This window comes from Chrysochloris asiatica, unplaced genomic scaffold, assembly GCF_000296735.1.
Source record: "Chrysochloris asiatica unplaced genomic scaffold, ChrAsi1.0 scaffold00110, whole genome shotgun sequence".
Classification (NCBI taxonomy): domain Eukaryota; kingdom Metazoa; phylum Chordata; class Mammalia; order Afrosoricida; family Chrysochloridae; genus Chrysochloris; species Chrysochloris asiatica.
In genome coordinates, this window is record NW_006408628.1 from 5,282,636 (window position 1) to 5,299,008 (window position 16,373).

At 45.2% G+C, this 16,373-nt stretch overlaps 1 protein-coding gene across 1 annotated transcript in view; it reads right to left on the minus strand.

The window, feature by feature from the left end:
* The window catches only part of MARCH4 (membrane-associated ring finger (C3HC4) 4, E3 ubiquitin protein ligase), a 151,941-nt gene extending 137,564 nt beyond the window's left edge, over positions 1-14,377 (minus strand). The window contains 5 exon segments of the mRNA XM_006867858.1: positions 12,583-13,069; positions 13,071-13,115; positions 13,117-13,174; positions 14,069-14,123; positions 14,183-14,377. Of these exon segments, the coding sequence (XP_006867920.1) occupies positions 12,583-13,069; positions 13,071-13,115; positions 13,117-13,174; positions 14,069-14,123; positions 14,183-14,377 (840 nt within the window).
* Positions 14,378-16,373: the final 1,996 nt, after the last annotated feature.

Here is a 16,373-nt window from a genome sequence, read left to right on the forward strand (position 1 = left end):
AAAACACCATGACTTGGGTCAGGCTCACTTTAGTCCTCAAACTGAAACCTTTGCTCTTCAACACTTGAAAGAGGTCTTGTGCAGCAGATTTGCCTAATGCAATACATCTTTTAATTTTTTGACTGCTGCTTCCATGAGTGTTGATAATGGATCCAAGCAAAATGAAGTCTTTGATAACTTCTGTCTTTTCTCCATCAATGGAGATGTCATTTACCAGTCCAGTGGTGAGGACTTTTGTTTTCTTTACACTGAGGTGCAATATAAGACTGTAGTCTTTGATCTTCATCAGTAAGTATTTTAAGTCCTCTTTGCTTTCAGCAAGCAAGGTTGTATCATCTACATATTGCAGGTTGTTAATGAGTCTTCCTCCAATCCTGATGCCACATTCTTCTTCATAGAATCCAGCTTTGTGTATCATTTGCTCAGCATACAGATTGAACAAGGGTAGTGAAACGATACAACCCTGATGCATGCCTTTCCTGAATTTAAACCTTTCAGTATCCCCTTGTTCTGTTCTAATAATTGCCTCTTGGTCTGTGTACAGGTTCCTCATGAGCACAACTGAGTGTTCTAGAATACTCATCTTTGCAATGTTATTCATAGTTTGTCATGATCAACATAGTCAAAAGCCTTTGCATAGTCCTTGTGTGGTACACTTGGTTTGTCCTGGTGTTGCTGTTGGATAAGCACTGGATTACTAACCCCAAGATTGGCAGTTCAAACCCACCAGCTGCTCCTCGGAAAGCCCATACAAGGTCACTATGAGTCGAAACTGACTTGACAGCACATAACAACAACTAACCGAATATTTGATAGTTCAAACCCAGCCAGTGTCCCAGCAGAAGAAAAGCCTGCAGACTTGCTTCCATAAAGATTATAGCCAAGAAACCCTACGGTCCTATTCTTATGATTCTATTCTGTAACACATGGGGTCAGCTGAAATCAACTCAACAGTAACTTTTATCCATCAGCCAGCTTCATCTATTATCAACATAGCCAGTCTTTTCATTGATAATCACTGAATTATTCTGAAGCAAATTCCAGGCACCATGTCAAATAAACACTTTTTAAACTTTAATTTCATTGATAGGAAGAATGAAAATTAAGTGAAATCTAGAGAGCCTTTTTTTTTTTTTAAAGGCTCATGGCCCATTAAGTGTTTTGGGGAGAGAAAGAAGATAGGGAGTTCTTGAAATTGCATTGTATGCTCCTCTAAACCCGAGACAGATTTTCTGTTTTGTTTTTGTTTTGCTTTTGTGGGCCAACACTTGATAGCTGTCAGAAGCAGGAAACAAGATGACAAGTATTGTGCAGCATCTCAACAGCAACTTTGCAAACCCTAGACCCTCTGGACACTTAAGTAAAGATGTGCAAAAGGTGAGAGCAGCCAAACCAGCAGAAACGGGCACAATCTCCTTAGCATTCCCTCAGCCCGGAGTTAAATAGTTGTACTGAGCATGCGCATACACCTCCAACAAGCTGCTCAGCATCTAAACACAGCAGGCGCATCCACCTCTGCACATCACCTGCTCCCATTCACCTGCAGTCACCTGGTTTGGGCAGCTGTTTACTAGACCCATTGAAGAACTCAGAGCTTCAGGACTAGAGAGCATTTTTTTGTAAAGTAGCACGGTGCTCCACAGAGGCTTAAATGTGGGACTCCTGGAAGGATAGCCACAGGATAAATCAAAACATACAACCCACACTCACTCAGCGTGCCACAGAGCTCCTTTGGGGTGTCAGGTTAAGAAGCAGTAAAGAACAGTACATAATGGCCAATGCTGTTTATGCTGATGATTGTTAACTCTGTTGATATATTTAAGATCGTTAGTGAGAAAACTTTCCTGCCCACACAACACTTGCACTGCTGAGGGCTCACCTGTCAATCTCAAAGCACTTACCACATAATACCTTCACCTGGGGAAGTGTGCAAGGCATTTTCATCATGCGCTTTTAACAGCAAGGGAAGAACTAACATTTATTGGGATCTCCCTTCATGCATGGTGTTGTCTATTGAAATTCTCACAAGTCTCTGAGGTACGTATTTTTATTAGCTGCCTGTTCAAGATAGAAGGTACTGAAGTTCAAAGAGGTGCATTATTTTGCCCAAAGTCACACAGCCGTAGATGTTAAAGTTTGGATTCTAAGCCATATCTTTCTAAATCACCAAACCCATGTTCTTCTCTAGACACCAGTAATTCCCAATTTCTCAAGGATGAAAGAAGTTTCTCCTTTAAACATTTTCTTTTTTTCTTTTTTAAGTTTTCACTTTGAAATCACTTCAGACTTATAAAACAGTTGTTAAAAAAGCACAAAGAGTTTCCATATGCCCTTCACACACCTTTTCCAAATGTTTACATTTTATTTAATCCCTGGGTGGTGCAAAGAGTTAAAGTGCTCAATGCTAGCAAAAAGTTGACAGTTTGAGTCTACCCAGACGCATCTCGGAAGAAAGAGCTGGCAATCTGCTTCTTAAAAAACCCTGTGAAGTGCAGTTCTACTCTAACACACAGGGGTTCACCGGGAGCTGGAATCTACCTGACAGCAACTGGTTAACGTCTTAGCATAATGATAGCTTGATGACCAAAACCAGGAACTGAACATGGATGCAATACTAGTAACTAATCTACACACCTTTCCCTCACTGACCCTGCTAATGACCCTTTTCTGATCCCGGACCACAGCTTGAGTTGCCATGTTTCCTTATGTTCCTCCAATCTGTGACAATTCCCCCAGCATTCTTCATCTTTCATGGTCTTGACACTTTTGGAAAATATCGACCAATTATTTTATAGTAGTAGTAGTGGTTAAGTGTCATTGACTTGGTGCCGACTCATAGTGACCTATGCACAACAGAACGAAACACTGCCCGTTCCTGGGCCAACCTCACAATCATTGCTATGCTTGAGCCCATTGCTGGCACCACTATAACAAGCCAATTTCACTGGGGGTCTTCCTCTTTTTCTCTGGCCCTTCACTTTAGCAAACGTGATATCCTTCTCCTGTGACTGGTCCCTCCTGACAATATGTCCAAAGTATGAGAAACTATGTCTAGCCATTCTGGCTTTAAAGGAGCACTCTGACTGCACTTCTTCCAACATAGATCTGTTGGTTCTTTTGGCAGCCCATGGTACTTTCAATAGTCTCCTCCAACACCATAACTCCAATGCATCAATTCTTCTCTGGTCTTCCTTATTCACTGTCCAACTTTTACATGCATATAATATTATTGAAAATACTATGGCTTGAGTCAGGCACACCTTAGTCCTCAAACTGACATCTTTGCTCCTGAGCACTTTAAAGAGGTCTTGTGCAGCAGATTTGCCCAAAGCAACATGTCGTTTGATTTCTTGGCTGCTGCTTTCATAAGTATTGATGGTTGTTCCAAGCAAAATAAAGTCTTTGGCGACTTCAATCTTTTCTCCATTTATTTATTGTTTTTGTTGTTAAGTGCCATCAAGTTGGTTCTGACTCATAGCAACTCTGTCTAGGGTTTCCAAGGAGCGTCTGGTGGGTTTGAACTGACTTGATGGTACTTAACAACAACAACAACAAAATTTAGAAAGGATGGGAGAAAAGGTGGCAGTTTGATCCAGGAATTCACCCTGGGTCTCTGAGACATGCTGATGGAATGTGGTAAACACCACTCAATTTCATGAACAGCTGCTGTTTACTTAGAACTTTGATGCATCATGTTGACTCCTTAGAACAAGCATTCAAGCTTGGGATTTATAATCCCTATTTAGTAAGCAATGAACTCTAGGTCCAGGAAGGTTAAATAACTAACTAGCTCAAGATTACCCAACAGGGAAGGGCCCAAACTGGGACTTAAATTATGTCTTTCTGACTTCAAAGCTCATGCTTGTCCCATCATTCTGCAATAATAAAATGAGAAAAGGTATGCTCCTGGAAAAATGGTCCCATGCCAGGATAATGATCACCGTGATTACTAGGTTGAGAATCATCATTATTTGTCATTAGGAAAGCAGGAAATGACATTGAATGGAACCTCAAGGGATCACCCAAATCCGTCTTGCTTGACATTTGAGTATCTATACCCATTCACACACACACACACACACGCCCATGCTCACTCACAGACACTCTCACACACGAACTGTCTCACACTCATACAAACACACTCTCACACACTCACCCTTTAGACCTCTCATATACGTACGCTAAAGACTGAACAGCATTATGGAATGGACATGTACCAGAAGGGAGGGAAAATAACCAATAAGTACTTATTGAGCACCTACTGTGTGCACAGCCCTTTGTCAGCCACTCTTCAGGGAAAAGAAGAGGTTTCTGCTCCCGTAGAGATTTACAGCCTCAGAACTGACTTGACGGCATACAACCAACCCATAGGATGGCTTCTGGAGGGATCTTCTAGAGGAAACGATGTGGATTCTCTACCATTACATGTAATCTTTCTTCAGAGAAGTAACTCTCCTCAACTATGAAGGAGCTCTGGAGCATAGTGAGTTGCAAGGTGGGCTGCTAACTGCAAGGTCAGCAGTTTAGATCTATCAGTTACTCCATAGGAGAAAGATGAGGCTTTCTGCTTCTGTGAAGATCTGTAGCCTCAGAAACCCTATACAGCGTCTCTAGGAGTTGAAGCCGACTCTATGGCACATAACCACCACTATCACCACCTCAACCCTGAGGACAAACCAAGGAGAAATCCTCATGAAACAAGGATCTGGGTCAAAGTTTAGTAACTGTTTGCCCCATTGGTAGGGTGTGTTAAACCCACATTGTTTTGATCACAGACTTTGATGGGGCTTAGATTTGCAGACTCTCTCTTTATTAGTGACTACTTACTGAAAGTTTGTTGTTATTGTTGTTAGGTGCTATTGAGTTGGTTCTGATTCATAGCGACCATAGGAATAACAGAACAAAACACTGCTCAGCCCTGCACCATGCTCACAATCATTGTTAAGCGTGAGCCCATTGGTGCTGTCATTTTGTCAGTCCATCTTGTTGAAGGACTTCCTCTTTTTTGTTGATCCTCTACTTTACCAAACATGATATCTTTCTCCAGTGACTGGTCCCTTCTGATAATATGTTCAAAATATGAGAGATGAAATCTAGCTATCCTGGTTTTGAAGGAGCATCCTGGTTGTATTTCTTCCCATACAAATTGGTTTGTTCTTTTGGCAGTCCATGATACTTTCAATATTCTTCTCCAACACCATCACTCAAATACATAAAATCTTCTATGGGCTTCCTTATTTACTGTCCAACTTCCACATGTATATGAAGCTGTTGAAAATGCCATGGCTTGGGTCAGACGCACCTTAGTCCACAAACTGACATCTTTGCTCTTGAACACTTTAAAGAGGAGGTCTTGAGCAGCAGATTTGCCTAATGCATACATCATTTGATTTCTTAACTTCTGCTTCTATCAGGGTTGATAGTGGATGCAAGCAAAATGAAGTTTTTGAAAACTTTAATCCTTTCTCCATTTATCTTGATCCAGTGGTGAGGATTTTTGTTTCCTTTACATTGAGGCACAACCTATACCAAAGGCTGTGGTCTTTGATCTTCAACAGTAAGTATTTTTTAAGTCTACTTTGCTTTCAGCAAGCAAGGTTGTATCATCTGCATATTGCAGATTGTTAATGAGTCTTCCTCCAATTCTGATGCCACATTCTTCTTAATATAATCTAGTTTACAGTTTAAGCACTCAAATGATAACTTATTCATTTTATCTGGTGTGGTGCTATAGAATAAGCATTGGACTGCTATCATAAAGATCAGCAGTTCAAACCCACCAGCAGCTCCTTGAAAACCCTATACAACCCTTCTCTGTGAGTTGGAACTGACTCGACGGCACTTGACAACAACAAAGCTCTAGGAAGTCAGTCTCAGGTGCACCCTGTTTTACTTTTAACACGTAGGGCAGGACCTATCAAATGTGCACCATATATAAGGTGTACACATAGACTGTCTTACATATGAACCATCTTGGGAGGGGGATGGTGTGCAGCTTGAGCCATACGGTATTCGGTATTCGTTTGCCAGCTCCTTACATCTGGGCTCACTTCCAACTTGGCTTCTTTCCCAGCAAACAAGAAGCAGCTCACTCATTCCCACACTCCTCTGAGTATCCCTTCCCCCTCCACTACCTCTCCTCCAATTCACAGGCAACCGCTGGGCTTCTGCAACATACAGGCTGGAAAAAAGTGGGAGAAAGTGAGAGCGAGAGAGCACATGAACAATTCCCAATATCTCTCCTTTCTTCTACCAGGCCTTTTTGAAATCCGCATTTCACAACCTCCTGTAACAGTCTTATTAAGTCACTCCCTGTACGGGGGTCTCAGCTAGAAGCCACGCCCAACAAATTAGCCAGTCCACCCCTTAACCGATTCAGGCTGGCAAGAGGATTACTCCAAAGTGAACAACTATGCTCAGTTTCTATTAAAAATGTTGTGTGGGAGTGGGGAGGGGGGTGGCGCTAAAGATGGTAGATGAGACCCACTCCACAACTATCAAGACACCAGGGTGTCTCTCTTCATGCCCATCCTGACAGTGAGCAGACGCACTCAATGTTTTAGCTGTATGTGTCTACATGAGTATGTCAACCATAAAGAGCTACATCTGCAAGACAGATAGGTATCCAGTGATGAAGGGGGTCAGAGCCCTGAATAAGGCAAGCGTCTTTCCAGTTTCAGTTGGAGTAGGACAGGCAGAAACAGAAGCTGAAAGACTGCAATGGAAATAACTCATTCACAACTCTGACTAAGGTGGAGCCCCCTTTATTGGGATGACTCTGGATCCTTAGGCCCATGACAGTGCCTATTGCCAATCGGCCATGAAAGTCTTGCTCTTTACCATGGTGTGTTCTTCCTTTCTGTCTGTCTTTTTGTAATTACATTAATTTCTTTTTTTTTGAGTTTGGGTGAAAGTTTGCAGAGCATATTAGTTTTCCATCCAACAATTTATACACATTTTGTTACTTGACTTGGGTTGCATCCCCCTCAACATGACAGCATGCTTCTCCTCTATTCTCTGGGCCCCCCATTCCTGTTTGTCCTTTGTTTCTGCGTCTTTCTGATTTCTAAGCTTTGTTTTGGGTAAAAGTAGCAGTAGCCCTTTTGGCCTCATATGGTTGATTATATTAAGGAGTAAGCTCCTAAAACTGGGAATTTCTACGAGCACAAGACAGAGACTGTTCTTTGCAAACTTGGCTGCAGACACATTTGTGTGTCAGGTACTGTGTATACCGGAGCTAGATGTGCTGGGAAGAGGAACTCTTTGACTTGGGGAGATATGAGGGGTCATCTCCTTCTCCTTAGGTTAAAATTCTCTCTGGACCCTAAAGAAATCCCTGGGTGATGCAGATGGTTAACACATTTAGGTGCTAACCAAAGGCTGGTGGCTCAAGTCCACCCAGAGGTTCTTTGGAAGAAGGGCCTGGTGATCTGCTTCCAAAAATCTAGCCACTGAAAACCCTACAGAGCACAGATCTAATATGACACATGGAGTTTCCATGAGTCAGAATCAAGTCCACACCAACTGGTGGTGGTGGACCCCCAAACAATCTCCATGCAATGAACTCCAACTTTGAAGCTCGGAATGGATCTTGAGAGTCAGTCATCTTGTGTCAGTCACCCACATGATTTCCCTTCCAAAGCAGCCCATACTATCTTGTTACAGCTTTGGTAGAAAATTCTTTTTAATACCAAGACCCAGGTTCACTTCTCTGGAAAGCCCATCAGTGCCCTAGGTGCTACTCTTTGTGGCCCCACAGGGCAGGTCTGCCCCTCCGTCCACAGAACAGTTTCAGCATTTGATGCTCCCGAGTGTTCTCCTCTCCCAAGTGTCCCACCTGTGATGTCAGCCACTGGATGAGCTCTGGAAATTCATTCATCCAACAAGTGAACATGTGCCAGGCACTGGGCTGGGAGGTGATGATCCAGTGATGAGTTAAAAAGCACACAGCAGCTGCCTCCAGAGATCTTACAGTCCTTTTGTAGCATTTCCCTAAGTAAGGCCCATTTGCTTTAAATGGCTTCCTTCTGGTCCTTCTTCAGCTCCACCCCTCTCCATAAGGCAAGGAGTCCACAAGGTTAAGGGCTCATGTCCCTCTTCTAGAACATGCGCTAGTTACCTATGATTCCAGGATTATTGACCAGACAGCTTTGAGCCCACTCCCAGGTTCTGCACTGTCTTCTTCTTCAGATCCACAAGCTGAAACCTCCTAAGCCAGAGGGGTTGGACACAGAAGGTAAATGTCAGGGGGTGGTGTAGACAGAGCTTGGATATGATAGCTGTAGTGTTCATACACGTGTTGGGATTCAGCATTGTACAGCTCATTGTACAACAGTGGTGATAGAATCAGAATGGGCTGTCCATAAGGTGCCAGCCACCTCCATTTAACTCAGAATACAGGGAAGTCCAAAGGCTTTCAATTTAAACTTAATCTTCAGGTCATTATGAGGTATATTTATCAAAATAGAATAGAATGTTTGTTGTCTCACAGATTGTTCCCTTAAGTTGTTTCTTTTAAATACTTTGACTTCTCCTACATGAGCCACAAGACCTTTTTAAAGTGCTGAAGAACAAAGATGTCAGCTTGAGGACTAAGGTACACCTGACCCAAGTCATGGTATTTTCAATAAGTTCATATGCATGTGAAAGCTGGACAGTGAATAAGGAAGGCAGTAGAAGAATTGATGCTTTTGAGTTATGGTGTTGGAGGAAGATATTAAAAGTGCCATGGGCTGCCAAAAGAACTAACAGATTTGTGTTGGAAGAAGTGCAGCCAGAGTGCTCCTTGGAGGCCAGGATGGCCAAACTCATTATTTGGACAGTTTGTTCTAGACTTATCCACCCTGGCACACTGTCCTTTGAAGTGACCTAGCACAGCTTCCACCAGGAATGAAGAGTGACAAGTGGTCAACTGGGCTCTTGCCTCATACTCTCATGTATCTTTGACCTCTTTCTGACTCGACTGAAGGCTGAGCAAATGCAAGTGACTACTTAGCTCTACAACTGATTCTCAAAGTTCTCATCCTATTTCTTACTTTCTACCTGTCCACCTTTCCTTCTGTTTCTCAAACATGCCAAATTTGTCCTCTCCCCAACCCCCCCCCCCCCCCCCCCACCCCCCAGGCCTTTGAATCACTGTTTCCTCCACCTGGAGCACTCTTCCCCTAGACGTCTGCATGCATAGCTGGGTCCTTTGATCATCTGGGTGTCAACAACTCAATAGACACATTCTTAGGAAAGCTGTTGTAGTTGAACCTCTTCCATGCCCTCTCTTTCATTCTTATTTAACTCATTTTCCTGTTTTAGCAACAGCATTCAACACTACCTGAAATCATCTTATTGACACACTAGTTTACTTGTCAACTTCTGTGTCTTCACTAGAATGGCAGCTTCAGGAGAGCAGGATTTCGTCTGTTGTTTGCTCCTGAATACTCATTGGAATAGTGTCTAGGATGCTGTTAATGCCCAATAAGCCTCTATTAAATAAATATATGCATCAACAAATGGATGCAAAGTCTTCTGTAGAGACGTGCAAAAGTGGCCCTAGCTGGGTCTTCTAGTTACCTCTCACCATGTATATACTAGCCTTTGGCAAGTAGAAACCCACTCTTCATATGTGCCAGCCTTGTAGCCCCTGGGGCAGTGACAGATGACTAGATCACTGTGCCGTTCCTTTGTTTGGGCACAGGAAAGACTGAGACACTCAAGACTGCAGACCGTCTACACTCCCTTCAGAGCCACGTGTGGACAGTTGCTGGGCAGCTCTGTTCCTGAACAGAAACTAAACTACTGAAACCTCAGCTTTTCACTGTCTCCATCCCTCTTCTTTCTCTAAAGAGCTTTCCCTATTTCCTGCTTTTGCCTCCCTTCCTCACTGAAATGCTGTCAAGAAAAACAAGAGAAAGGTGAGAAAATGTATTCTCCACATCTAACATAGTATCCATGTTACTATTATCACTACTATAGCAGAACACCATTGAAATTTCTGGCTTCTGCGCAGATTAAGCAAATCCCCAAAACATAATAGTTACATGTAACATGTACAGTAAAACCTGCAAAATCCAGAACCTGTGTAAGGCAGAAACCTCTCAGAGAAGGAAAACTCAAATACTTTCCACTAAACCTAATGATAGGTAAGTGTTAATACTGCACACTGTCAAAGGTGGAAAAGTTGAGAAACTGGGAAAAACAGGTCAGTCCTATCGAGTTTTGGCACATACAGGTTTCACTGTACTTGGATTTGATCCAGTCTGAACACAGCATGGACCCCTGGTCCTCTCACATAATAAGAAAGTCCATTTATTTATTGGTGATAGGATTTTTCACTCAATATTTTACTTAGGACACATCTTAAAAATAATGAACAAGAAAGAATGTCTCTAATCTCTGTCTTAAGGAGCTCTGGTAGCATAGTGGTTACAAATCGGGCTGTGAACCGCAAGGTCAGCAGTTCGAAACTCACAGCTGTTCCGCGGGAGAAAGATGAGGTTTTCTGCTCCCATAAAGATTTACAGCCTCGGAAACCCTGTACAGGGTCGTTATGGGTCGGAACCGATTCGATGGCACTTAACAACAACAACCTCTGTCTTATGTTGAAGGCATTTTACAATATTGCTAGTAATCTTTTCCTTTTTCTTTTCTTTAATAAAATACATTTTTTCCATGATCAAAATACATGCTCACTATATTTTAATTCTTTTCAAGGCATTTCCACATTATTTCCTGGATTTTATAAGGAAAGGAGTGAGGCAGAAACAGTTGGAAAGAAAGGCTCAGAAGCGTAAACCAATTTGAAGATATTCACAAAGTATCATTCCAGGACAGGATCCAAGTTCTGCCATTTTCTAGAAACAAGGGTGTTCTTGTCAGAAACCATTCTCCCAGCAGTCCCTGTGACATACAGATCCAAGCCGGCCCATATGAAAGAATGAAGAAATAGTTTAGGAAGTTCAGAAGGCTAAATAACTCCTTCTTTTGGAAAAAGCTCCCTATTGGAGCAAGATCTGGCCCTGGAGTACCACAAAGCAAGACACTAGCAGGCTCACTACTGCTCACAGTCAAATCCCTCCACTCGGTAGTTCTACTAGATACCAGCACTGGGGGTAGCAAGTAGGACTGGGAGTCTGGGGGAGGGGAGAACCTTTACAGGAGTCCTCAATTTTGCGCAGCACTTAACTTGGAACTTTAGGCAATCCTAGTCACAGAAAAAAGAACTTGGCTTTCTGTCCCTCAGAGGTATTTATTCACACTGAGATCTATATCACTTTCTCTTGGATCTAAATCAGCATCTCTCATAATTCCCAGGCTATGGTTTCCATCATCATTGGTCCCTGATGTACTTTGTCCATTCAGAACAAAGATATAATGAATGAAACTATCACCTGAGCCTGCATCTTATAGAGCCAGCCCCAGGTAAGAACTCAAGCCATGAAGAAGCAGCAGCATGGTACCCTCTGGTGCTACCACTTGTTGGAGGAGCACCCAGAAATCTTGTCTCCACTTCTAGGAAAGAACTGAAGTTGTGGCTGGTATGGCCCCATGCCTCTGCCCAGGTTGCAATGGAATGTCTCTTCTCCTGCATCAATAACTGCATCCGATTTTCAGGTGAGCCTTTTCTAGCTGGGATTCTTTGACAAAGTGTTACCACAGTTCATGACTCTAGAAGAATGCACACGTGCTATCCAGAATTTCAAGCACAATTGAAAATTAAGCCAAAAGAGGTGGGGCAGGGTGAGCATATCTGTGAAAATCGGAATGCAAGGAATAGGAAAGACCCTCCAGACTTAGGAAAGCTGTGGCCCATGAACACCTTGGCATCCCCTCTCCTGGATGGAGATAGTGTGAATGTGAGCTACTTGTAGTCAAGGTACTTCAGGTCTGAGAAAGGGAATATATATAATAAGAATCCCTACTCCCTTTTCCAAGTCTCTGAAATTCACTCTCATCCCCTCTTCCCTGTTTCTTTCCAACCTAGAGAAACCTAAGATTGCCAAGAAGTGTCTTAGCAAATAGTCTTCTGGGACCTAGGATTCCTCTCCATTTCCTGCTCAGTGACTAGTATTGCTGAGGATGTCAATGTCATATGGCAGGGGGTAGTGTCAACACAAAAGAATAGACTTGTAGGGTTTCAGTCTATAGGGATAGAGAAAAAGAATAAGTTCAGCACATTTCTGAGTGAAGAAGTTTGAATCTGGGGCTGAACATGGTCTGGGAAGAATATCATTCACAACAAATCAGATAAAAAGATACCTTGGTCACAAGCATGAAGGTACTACCAAGTTTCCTCATTTCATCACTTCTGATTTCTGGATCTTCTATTCAGAGAACACTTAAGGAAATTTGGGTTGAAACTGAAAAAACTAGCATTGGAAAGAAAATGCAAAAGCTACACTACAATCAAAAAGGCTCCACCTTTGAACAAACTTACATTTTGAACAAGCTTAACCACATGAAACATCAAGGGGTTCTGAAGATTTACAGTCCTCGCTCTAGAGACAGAGTAATGGTTCTCCAGGGCAAGTAGGCAAGTAGCACTCTGCCAGACCCGATACCACCGGAAACAGAAGAGAAAAAAGGACTCACCTGTTCAGGCCCCTGGAAGCAGATACGGCAGAGTGGGGTCCTCATACCACTGTCCAGGCTGCTGCCCAGTGAGTAGCGATCCTCAGCCTTCTCCTTACAGAAGTCATCTGAGGAGGTGCTGCTGAGCAGAGAGGCCGGTGGCTCTGTGGCTGGGTCACCCCACTCATCTTCCACAGAAGAAGGTGGCAGAGGTGGCAGAGGAGGGGTCTCCCTAACAACCCCCTCTTGAGGGCCCCTCCAACCTGCCCAACCTCCGGCACCCAGAGCCGGTAGGGTGTTGTTGTTGGCTGCCAAACCAGGGGGCTGTGAGTCTCCGTGCATGGGCAGGGGTCCTGGAGGGGGGCGCCGCAGTAGGAAAACCTTCAGGTCATTGAAGAGCATGCGGCAGCGGCATTTGAGGAGACCCTGGTGGCGCAACATCTGGGCTCCCAATCCACAGCAGCAGCAGCACCACCACCACCAGAGCAGCCCACTCAGGGGCATCAGAAGAGAGCCCAGGAGGGGCAGCTGGAGTCTTTGCAGAGGAGGGTAGGAGGGTTTAGGGGTCCACAGTGTATCTGTGTTATTAGGGGACACTGCCTTCTCACTGGAGCTTCTTACACCTCCTCCAAATAGCAAATAAACTGCCCCCACAACTGAGCACTGTGAGTCACTGACTCTAAACTCTACCTGGAAAACCAAACAATGAAAAGTTTTTCTTGCCCACGCCCCCTAACCCCCACCTCAGACTTCTCTCAGGGTGTTTCCTTCCTCCCTTTGGCCTAGAGGCATAAGTAGGGGCCGGGCCAGGGAGATAGAAGTATTGAGGATGAGCTGTTAGAACCTTGAGATCAAGACTTAATTGTTAGAAAGTTCCCCAGGAGAGGCTGGGAAGAAAATGATTGGGCTCTTCTCAAATCCCTAGGCATTGGGAAATCTTTCTTTTCTATGACAAGGGAAGGGTGAGTAAGGTTAGAAATCAAATTTAGAGTGGCTTGAACTGAGTTTAGGGCAAACCAGCTCAATGAAGAACTGGAGACTGCATGTGTGAGAAAAGATCGCTTTCTTCAGATAGTAGGAATTTGACTGGGAAGGGATAAGAGAGGAAGAAAGGGTGGGAGAAGTTTTAACTCTCCTGGGCAGAAAATTGAGGAGATTAACCCCAATAGCACCAGAGTTGCTTTGTAAGAGAGCAGTTGGGTGTGTGGGTGGATGGGAGTTGGTTGAGGAGAAACTGGACAAGGCGTTTGTGCTTTGCCTCTGCAGTCAAAGGCTGCATAGAAGAGGGGAAAGCCAGTTAGAAGAGAGGTGAACAAAACCAGGGACTTGAGAGGGGAATGGAAGGAAAAAAGATCCCTTAATCTTTGCAGAGCTGCCTCAGTCCTGAGCTTTAAGATAATGGTTAGGAGGGGGCGAAGGTGGAAGTAGAAAAAGAGGATAGAGAAGTGGGGCTTGTGAGAGAGAACAGAAGGAAGGAATAGTTACATGGTCTCAGCCCTCAGCCCACCCACGCTGTAGCCTATAAATCCGCGGCCCCCTCTCCTGGACTCCATCAAAGGTCCCTTAGGGCGACAGCCAAGGGCCAGGAGAAAGGCAGGTCCGGAAGAGCGAGTGGCCTCGCCTTCCTCTCCTCTTCCTCCTCTGGGTGGTGGTCGCCCTCCTCCTCCTCCTCTGCGTCTGCCCACGGCCGCCTAAGCTCCTGTGGCGGTGGCGGCTGCTGTTCAGCGGCGTCCGGGTGTCTCCGGGGCGGGGGCTGCTCTGGCCCGTCCTCGGGCTGCTGCCCGCCGTCCAGCGCGGCCGCGACTCCGGGCTTCATGATCCTCCTCCTCCTCCTTCCCGGGGGGCTGGCCCTGAGCCCCCGCGCCCGGGCAGCGCTGCCATGCAACCAAAGACGGAGCAGGCGTGGGGGTGGGGGCGGATGGGAGTGAGGAAGGGGGTAAGAAAAAAATGAAATAATACTAGTGGAATAATTCGGTTCTCAAATAATCAAGGAAGAGTGCTTCAGGAGGGGTGGGGTCAGAGGAGGGCGGCTGCTGGGTCTTCTCGGCAGCTGTGCCCCCGCTCCCCCCAACAAGGGCAGCCTCGGCCCTCTCCCTGCCCCTCCACCCCGCCCCTCCCTCCCGGCCGCTGCCTCTAGCTGGCTGGCTGGGTTCGCTGTTGCTACCTCTCGCAGATGCAAAGAGGTGAGGCTTGTTTGCGGTGCGGGCTGAAGGTGGGGAGGAGGAAGCGAAGCGGTGCGGCCAAGGTGGGAGGCAGCCGGCACTTGACTCCAGCTTAGTCCTCGCGACTCTCCGAAAACGTATATAAATATATCCCTACAAAAGCCGAGAAGAAGCAAATCAGATTCCAGGCTGCTGCCAGGTGTTGTCTTCTGCCGTTGCTCAGCACCCGCCGCCGCGACTGCTGGCCCCCCTGGCTCAGTTCCTAAAGGGGTGGGTGCTGAAAGAGAGGTGGCGGGGCGGTGAGGTGACCGTCCGAGGACTAGAAAGCAAGGTTGTTGGACAGGAGGAGGCTCCCAGCGCTCTCCGCCGCCGCCACGGTCGCCTTTGCTGCATTCAGCACCCGGGGCGAGTGGACAGCTCCCACCCTGACCCAGCGCATCACGCTACTGGGGACCTGACGCAGACGCCTCAGAGGGGCGGAGGAGGGAAAGGAGACAAGGGGAAAGAAGCTAGAGGGAGAGGGAGCCAGAGGAGGAGAAGAACTGTGCAAGGGATGGGGTTGGGGAGGGGCCAAGGGAAAGGGAGGAAAAGAGAAGAGGGAGGGATTTAGGGAGGAAAGAAAGAAAAAGTGGAGAGTAAAAGGCAGAGGGAGGAAGACAAGTGGGCTGAGGGGAGCAATTCAGGTGCTACCTCGAGCATCCTCCCTCCCCCATGGAAAGTATTCGGGTGGATGGCACGATAGTAGAATTTCTGTCCTCTGTACACTATCACCCACGCCCTAACACACACACGCACACACACACATACAGATTTTTACCTCCCAACTAGAGTCCATTTCTCTGCTCCTATAAGCAGTATGATCGGATACTAGTCTGCAAGCCTCGGAACAAATAAAGTTTTGGGAGTACCACATTGAACCTAACACTTAAGACCTCATGAGAAGGAAATGCTTTGCACACAAAAGGGAGATGCCAGTAATACTTCCTTTTGTTCTTCTAGAACTGAAGCTCCACGAAGCTTTTAAAAAAATCCATTTTGAGACTGAGTGTCAGTGCTAAGATGTAGCAGCTGCTCAATATATGTGTTTGTTGAATGGATGGTGGCCACCATAAGTAGTTGTTGTTGTTTTTAAATGCCATCAAATCAGTTCCAACTCACAGTGACCCTGTTTAGGGTTTCCAAGGAATAGCTAGTGAGTTTGAATCACTGACCTTGTGGTTCAAACTAACCTTGTAGTCCAGTGCTTTACCCCATTGACCTCTTTTCAGTATGAATCATAAGACTCCAGAGCAATGTTGTTGTTGCTGTTAGATGTTGTCCAGTGGATTCCAACTCAGAGCGACCCCATGCACAACAGAATGAAACACTGCCCAGTCCACACAACTATTGTGATGCTTGAACCCACTGTTGCCTCCACTGTGCCAATCCATATCTTTGGGGGTCTTCCTAAGCAATAGCATCCTTTATGTAAAGAACTTATTATGGCTTATATGTTTTTTGCAAACCTAGAAACCTTCTCTCACCCTAGTTCTCTCTGTGCACCACTGCACATTATATGCAAAAATTATGGGTATATTAGCTTCATCTTAACCAACATCCCTAGCTTACTTCCTATTCAAGCATTTCACTGAGATATTGGCAGAGGGCGAT